The 8,238-nt window shown below is 39.1% G+C and overlaps 1 protein-coding gene across 2 annotated transcripts; it reads left to right on the forward strand.

The window, feature by feature from the left end:
• Positions 1–370: 370 nt before the first annotated feature.
• On the forward strand, positions 371–4,874 carry LOC146709946 (uncharacterized). Of its 2 annotated transcripts, none has more exons than XM_085458073.1 (4): positions 371–428; positions 2,314–2,600; positions 2,972–3,099; positions 3,935–4,874. In XM_085458073.1, the coding sequence occupies exons 2-4, from the start codon at positions 2,337–2,339 to the stop codon at positions 4,122–4,124; spliced, it is 582 nt and encodes a 193-aa protein (XP_085314199.1). In that variant the 5' UTR covers positions 371–428; positions 2,314–2,336; the 3' UTR covers positions 4,125–4,874. The 2 variants fall into 2 exon arrangements, with proteins under 2 accessions (XP_085314199.1, XP_085314200.1); XM_085458074.1 differs by lacking the exon at positions 371–428 and adding an exon at positions 1,999–2,094.
• Positions 4,875–8,238: the final 3,364 nt, after the last annotated feature.

Below are 8,238 nucleotides of genomic sequence, written 5' to 3' on the forward strand. Positions count from 1 at the left end.
ACACACACACACACACACACACACACACACACACACACACACACACACACACACACCAAATCTAAACTTGTGATGTAGGAGGTATTCTTTTTCTTAAATGTGTGTTTGATTGCATGAATGAGGCTTGTAGTGCGTTATGTGTTCAGGTAGAGTAGAATTATATAAGTATCATAACAGAAAACTGACAGACACACAAAGAGTGAAAGGATCATTTTTATATTAGTTCAGGCTTTCTGTTTCTTTCTTCAGGACGTGCTGGACTAAATCTAAATGGGAAGATGTTCACTCTGTCTTCTAATAATGGAGGAGTAACCTTCTATCCCCCCAGTTATCATTTCCCCACTCCCTACCAAACCAGAAGACACAAAGACAGAGCTCCCATGACCACCGCAGCTACAACCAGAGCCCCAACCAGAGTCCAACTACAGGTGAGCAGGGCATTCAATTTTTTGTACTCATTATTCAAACACTGACTTTTATGTTTCTTCGTTGGTCTGGTCTCTTATAGAAAGGTTTTTAAACAAAAGAAAACCAAGAGCAACACAATCTTTGTTACAGTTCATTTCTGTATCAAAACCTGATGTAATATCATGACATAATTTTGTGTGTATTAAAAAGGTAGCAGATGCCTTTTTTACTAAGCAGGTTTTCAGGGTTACAAAAACAGTTAACTTCTTATCGACGAGCTAAAGCTGTGAAGATAACCTGCCCCAGAGCAGACTGTGGAAAGAAGAGATCAACATAAACAGAATGACCTCCCTGATGACAAATCAGTTCTCTGGAAAATATCGTCCCCAATCCTGGGAGATCCCAGGATTCCAGCTAGGAAGTTCGGTAGTTCAGAAATCCATGAAAAAATTTTAAAAACCTACATACACACAAAACAATTTGGACATAGCTTTTTAAATCTGGCTTTCCCTTACTGCAACATCAGGAGTCCTACTAAGCCAGGGATGACAAACTCATATTACAATGCACATATAACCAACTTTGATCTTAAAAGGCCGCACCACTTTAATTCAATTTGATTTTATTGAATTCAATCTTTTCTACACATTTATCTCTGAGGTATCTTACCATAATTTTTAAATAAGTGTAATCTTACCTGTAATTTTTCTACAATATACAAAAATTCTGTTGTGGTAAATTTAAGAAATCTTAACAGAACTCTTTGGGCTCAAATTGTAAAAAAAAACAAACAAAAAAAACAAAACTCAAATGAGTAAAATTGCATAAAACATTTTGGTAGCTGATTGCCCAGACTGTCTTCGAATTGTAAAACAACAACAACAACACAAAAAAAATGTTTTAAAAAAATCCCAAATTGAAATTTCTAAGGCAGATTGTGAAAAAAAAACCCTGTCATTTAATAGTTTTTAAAAACTTTTATTACTTGCAATTAACTCTCTTTACTGGGCCAAATCTGACCCCAGGCCTTATGTTTTACATCCCCATGCTAAGAGGTCACACAAAAGTGGACGCAAGGTAAATCTAGGGTTAACCATTCTAACTATGAAAGAGGCGGTGTTGGCAGCATATGAAGACTGCAGAGGCCCATATTTCATAAAGATGCTCAAATTATAATGTTGGAAAAACTCAGAGATGTTAAACAGACTGAAATACAAACTAAAAGCAAGTTCTACAAGGTATAGGTGCCTCATTTTAGGGTCATACCACTGTATTAAAGCTTAAAGAATTATAAAAATATTTAAGAGTTGTATGTGGACAGCTGGGGAAAGGCAAGCAATAAAGATGCTTCTAAGAGTCACTATTTCTTCATGATACTCATCCAAAAAAGACAAAAACTCTACAGGCTCTTTTTAATAGGTCTGAGGGAAAGGTGACGTATTTTCCAGAAACTGGTCAGTAGGTGACGAGTTCATACCTGTTGATCTCATGAACATAAAATGTTTAAGCAGAAGCTAGGTCTGCGGCACAAGTTACCATGGTGATGGAAATAGGTGTGCAGGTGTCAGTTCCTTTATTATTTAGATTTATTGAAGCTGATAAGGAAGTCCAGAAAAAGACATAGCAACACAAATGGCACTAAAAGGCAAACCTACGATGACAAGAGATAAAGAAGACATCAGTAAGGTGGAGCATAAAGGCTAATCTGTTACATAAATAATGGAAACAGTGGTGGGTTAAGCACCCAGATATAGAGATTATTAACTGCAGAAAGGGGAACATACCTCAAAGCCTGTTACACACTGTTCCTGACCATTTCCAGGAACCAATTTAACCTGTTTAAACTGCATGTAAAGTCAATAATCATGTTAAGTAACGTCTACATTTTTACTCACCTTTTCACAGGTGTGTCTGTGTGTCTGCGTTACATGACTGACTATATGTATCAAACCTTCCCGCTCTTCACTGTCAGTCCAAAGAAATCCACTCTAAAGCTGCAGGGTAGCGCTGACGTATTCACGCTATCATATCAGGATCACAACAGCGTGGGCCTGGAACCCATTGTGTATTCATGGCCGGACATTAAACAGGACATCTGGACCAGTGTCTGCCTCACTGTGGACACCAGTAAAGGTGTGGTCCAGCTGTTCAATGGTGTGTACATGAGCGTCAGGAAGGTGCTGCCCACTCAGGTGAGAATTATTAGAATTAGTGTGTAGACACCCACATACACCCACATGTTTAGTTTAAATACGTAGCATAGAAAAGGAAACACTTTTATTTATTAACATCTTTCAGACTTGAGGCAAATGGAAAAGTTACTGCATCCATAACATCTAATAAATGATGACACAGTGAGGAAGCTGTAACCTTTCTAAAAGCTTAAAAGCCTTTTTTTTCACTCAGAATGCAAACTATGGAAATATGGGTAACAAAATATACAGATCAATCATATTTCAGGTCTACAGCAGTTAGCATTTCCTCCTAAAAAAAACACACAAGCAAACACCACTGTTAGCCAATAAAACCTTCACTGTGTGTGCGTTTGTGTGTGTGTGTTCAGTATGTGTGGGCAGGTGAGCCTGTCATTGACTTCCCGGGTTTTGATGGTCAGCTGACAGACGTCCACGTGTGGGATTATCCTCTGAACTATAAAGAAGTTTTCTACTACATCACTAAAGGCTACTATGGGTAAGATCCTGTGTGTGTGTGTGTTTATGTGTGTGTGTTCCAGTTTTACATGTACAGCTAACTTAAACCTCACTGCAGCACAGACCATCATCACTGCATTAAGACTGATTTTAAGTGTGTTTTATTCCCAATAGTTAAAAAAAATTGTCTAATACATGAAGAAATAAACTCATCATAATGTTACACAATGGGTGTGAGAATTCTGCTTCATTTGTTAATGAGAACAATAGTTATCTTTCTGTCATCTCTCTGCATGACATCTCATGTTAAAATATGTAGCACAAAGTAGAAATGTTCAACCGAAGCACCGAAAAAGTTTATCTGGGCATGGAGCGCCCTCTTTTGGAATCAAGTTAAATAACAGTGCAGACCTGAAGTCATCTATGTGAGCGTGGTGCCTGGTTGGTACCTGGTTCAGTGGCTGCAGCTCAGGAGGTAGAGGAGGTCATCGAAGGGAAGGTAGTTTGATCCCTGGCTGCTCCAGTCTGTGTGCCAAATATCTTTGGGCAAGACACTAACTCCACTATACTCTCTGATACATCCAGTGAATGTGTATGAATGTTGAATAGAAAGCACTTATGTAGAGAAAGTGCTACTTTTAGTGCTCAGAGTAGAAATGTGCTGTATAAGAATCAGACAATTTATCTTTTACTGTTTTTTGAGTGAATTGTTTCTTTAGGACCACCATATTTTGCCCAAATGTGTCCTTTGCAATTATAATTGTGTGCTGATGAGTTTGCATTACACTGCCACCAAAAGCTGTCCCTATATCTAACATCCATAATCTATTTTTAAACAAAATTATTTTTATTTATAATCGGCCTTGTGTTTTTAGGTCTTACAACGGCTCTGTCATCTCCTGGTCCTACATCAGCTATTCTAACAGAGGAAGGGCAGTCATGGAGGACTCCTATGACATGCAGGCAAAACAGCCAATCGGGGAAGCTGAGCAAGACCGTGGCGTGAAGGAAGAGAAGCTGAGATTTTTCAGCGTGGAGGAGGAAAAAAGACAACAGTTGTTTTAATGATGACGGAGTAGGGACGGAGTAGGGTAATTAGTAGAAAATAATCCAGTCATAAAAGACTTGACAGTGATTAATTGTGTTTTGAAATTAAATGTTTGATTTGATTTCAGTGTGTGGTTTTGTTTATGAAGCAAGATGGGAAACAAATCTTACACTCTCTCACTTTGGACACGTCCATGCTCCCTCAGGCTGTGCATGACTTTGTGTTGTGCACGTAGCTGAAAACTGCCACATCTTATCCAAACAGCAACCTTGATTGATAAAAAATGAAGGTAAAGTGTCAAAAAGTGCTTCTTTTCCACCCTTCCACACTCAGCTTTATCACCAGTGTGAATTTACACTGATTAGCCAAGGTGCACTTCAGATGTCTCTGCATGTGGCTGTGAATGCACCAGAAATAAGATTAAGTAAAAATTTGAGACACAGATTTGGACAAAAAATTAAAATCTGAAGCTAATTATTCATTTTTTATGTGTTGTGGTTGTTTTTGTGTGTTTATTATGGAAAATAACAATACAAAGGTGGTGGGGAGAGAGTAATGAATGATATCTGTTAAGGTGCTATATTGTGCTTTAAAGGAGCAGTTCGGTGTTTTGTGAAATGGCCTTGCTTGATTCTGGAGGTGTCAGATTTGTTGAAAACCTAAGTGCAGCACACATTCATGCTTAATCCACAACTAAGAATCAAACAGGGACTAGAGAGGGAATCAAAACAGTGGAAATAAGAAAAAGTGACAATACTTTTTAAAGTAGCACAAATCTCTTCATGATTTTATTCTCAGTTTCCTTTGAGAATTTGTAATCATATTTATGCCCCTGAGTTTGTTTTTCCTGCACTCCTGTGATTTCTGAGTCACGTCTGTATTTCTGTACTTCCCTGTCTTCAGTTACTTCCTGATCTTTTATGCTTTACATTTATTTTTATTTTTTCAGTTTGTCTTGGTTCAGTTTTGCCTCGTCCCTCATGATTGTGTGTCCGCCTGCTCTGTGTTTCTGTCACGGTCCTGGGTCGGTGACCCTGTGTTATTTTGTTAAGGATTTCTTCGCTGTAAATGACTTCTTGTGTTCTGATTTGATGTTTGATTTTCCTCATTGTTATCACAATTAGTGTCCAGGTTTCTTTCTCTGTATTTCTAGTGCTCTAGTTCTTTGTTCTGTGATTTCTAGTTTTTAGGTTTGGTTCATGTGTCCCTTTTGGCTCAGTGTCAGGTCTGTGTCTGTTGGCTGTTTCCTGTTTAGCTTTGAAAGTCTGCTTCATGTCAGCATTTCTAGTTTCGCTTCCCCTGTCTCGTGAGGTCAATTCCTCATTCCCTCTTGTTCCTGTGTATTTACAGTGTGTGTCCTCCAGTGCTCGTCATCGTACTTCTACCACTCCTTTGTGCTGTGTGAATTTCTCCGTGCTCCTCGTGTCCCCAGTTATTTCAGAGTGTGTTCCAAGTTTAGTAGCTTCCTAGTTTCCTGTTGTTTCTTTTTTTCCCTCAGGCCTTAGTTTCTAGTTTCCAGTTTTTGGTTATATGTTCTTTCTCATCGTGTTTGGATGTTCAGCGGCAATAAAAGCTGCCTCTCTCAGTTTAACTCTTGTGGTCTGAGTCCTGCATTTGAGTCCTAAACCTGCCTGCCACACAGCAGAACCGTGACAGTTTCCCTACTTTATGTTAGGTGACTGACTATAACGGCTGGACTCAGTAGCAGAAACACACACAGGCTCGGCGGTTGCAGTAAATGCTGTTTTATTTACAGTGACACTTATCTTAAAAAAAAAAAAAAAAACAGAAAAATAATACTAAGTGCAATAATCCTTTCTGTCATCGTTGTATTTTTACTCAGTTGTATATAGTATTTGTATTCTATTTTTATCTTATTGTATATTTATTTTATTTTATTCTACTGTATATAGTATTTTATTTTATTCTATTCTGTACAGTTGTGTACTGTATTTATTCTTATTGTATTCTAATTTTTGCCTCATAACTTTTGCACTGTCCACTTCCTGCTGTGACAAAACAAATTTCCCACGTGTGGGACTAATAAAGGTTATCTTATCTATCTTATAGGGGATACTTACAAAGGACGGGGCTATTTACAGCGATCGGGTAAACATGCGAGGACCGAGAGGGAATGAAACAGAGCCGATGCATGCAGGAGGATGGGTGGTGCACTGGAGTGACCTGAGGATGAGGGACAAAACAGAGTTAGGAAATTGCGCCGCAAGCCAAGGGGGTAAACATACTGTAAATCTCCAAAAGAACAGGCAGGTGAGCAGGCGGCGGGACAGGCTAGTGCAGGGGGTCTGCAATGGATCTGCAAAACATTTTACAACTTGTGGAAGTGACAAAACTCCGACATCAGGCGTCCGTCGCACAGCTCTTTGAATGCTCCCTCTGATGGGGAGAGAGAAGGAAGACAGGATGAAAGACATGCTGTGGACGAGATCCAGAGATTAATAACAAGTGTGATTCAGCAGAGAAGTCTATTAACACATGTTGAGTGAGAAAGGTGACCAAAAAGGAAATACTCTCCAGCAATGTACAGGATTCAGGGTCACCTTAACCAGCCCTGACTATATGCTTTAGCAAAAAGGAAAGTTTTAAGCCTAATCTTAAAAGTAGAGACAGTGTCTGTCTCCTGACTGGAAGCTGATTCCACAGAAGAGGGGCCTGAAAACTGAAGGCTCTCCCTCCCATTCTACTTCCCCCTGAATTTTCTCCCGAACCCAAATTTTGTGGAGCTATAGTAAGTTTTTTTTTTTTTTTTTTATCCTGGAGTTCGCTCCATACTTCTTCCAGGAGTCAGTTGTGGATGTTCTGTGACCATACACAAGTCACAGAGCTGCTGTATTTGTACTGACATTAGATTACACACAGGTGCACTTTATTTAGTCATTAGCACTCATCAGGCAATGTCTATGGGCAACTGACTTCACTCAGACCAAAGGGGGCTGAATAATTACGCACACCCCACTTTGCAGTTATTTATTTGTAAAAAATATTTGGAATCATGTATGATTTTCGTTCCACTTCTCACGTGTACACCACTTTGTGCTGGTCTTTCACGTGGAATTTCAATAAAATTGATTCATGTTTGTGGCTGTAATGTGACAAAATGTGGAAAAGTTCAAGGGGGGCGAATACTTTTGCAAGCCACTGTAAATTCAGCTAACTGTTATCATTTCATGAGTAAAGCTGCTCAGATGATTGAATTGCGATTTTTGTTTTTCGACTCAATAGCCCACATTTTGATTTCGTTTTGCATGTTGCTGATTTCACACAGATCCACTGCTGAAACGTGCCTTTGGGTTTTTCATCATTTAACAAGAATAGGCTCAGGCAATCATTGTGTAATTAGACTTAGCGTATGTGACAGTACGTGGCACAAAATGAACAAGAAGCTTTCATGTATCTAAATCCAGATTTTAGTCCCAAATTTTGTTGACCATAATGAAAATATATACTCTTTGGTATATATTAACCACTGGATGTAAAATAATATATACAAAAGAAAACATTCTGAATCACATTTAGTGTTACAGTTTAGAGCACCACAATAGGATATCCACAATTTAGGATACAGACATTTGTTTTAGTTCAACATCGCAATCATTCTACGATTGAGTAGTTTACAGAACCAGCAGTTAGCAGCAATAACTTCAGCTGCTTCAATTCATTGACATTTGCAAGCCTACCTTTATACACAGCATTTCTGTCAGGTTGAGGTCTGGGCTTCCATGCTGTAGATTTGCTGCTGTACCCGGGGTCATTATCCTGTTGCATGACCTGATTTAGGAGACGCTTTAGCTGTCGGACAGATGGCCTGACATTTGACTCTAGAAAACTTTGGCATACAGAGGAGTTTGTTGACTGCAAGGTGCCTATCTCTTGTGGCTGGAGAACAAGCTCAAATCACCACCCTCAAATCAGCATGCTTGACAGCTGGATTGAGGTGTTTATGCTGTGTTTGATTTTTGCTGAAGGTACTGCTGTGCATGATGGCCAAACCGTCGCTTTGGTCTCATCTGTTAAAAAGACGTTGCTGCAGAAGTCTTCTTCAAGGGCAAATTTGCAGCCGAGTTGTTGTGTTCTTTTAAGAGAAGAAGCTTTCTCCTGGCAGCCCCTCCA

This window comes from Copadichromis virginalis, linkage group LG5 (assembly GCF_057382275.1).
Source record: "Copadichromis virginalis isolate Kocher_CV1m ecotype Utaka linkage group LG5, C_Virginalis_male_GT1.1, whole genome shotgun sequence".
Classification (NCBI taxonomy): Eukaryota; Metazoa; Chordata; class Actinopteri; order Cichliformes; family Cichlidae; genus Copadichromis; species Copadichromis virginalis.

What these genes read in the sequence shown, in the direction of transcription:
- LOC146709946 (XM_085458073.1), top strand. Translation starts at nt 2,337, where the DNA reads ATGACTGACTATATGTATCAAACCTTCCCGCTCTTCACTGTCAGTCCA. An exon ending in GGAAGGTGCTGCCCACTCAG is followed by an intron (nt 2,601 to 2,971) that starts GTGAGAATTATT and finishes GTGTGTGTTCAG; the next exon opens with TATGTGTGGGCAGGTGAGCC. An exon ending in ATCACTAAAGGCTACTATGG is followed by an intron (nt 3,100 to 3,934) that starts GTAAGATCCTGT and finishes TTGTGTTTTTAG; the next exon opens with GTCTTACAACGGCTCTGTCA.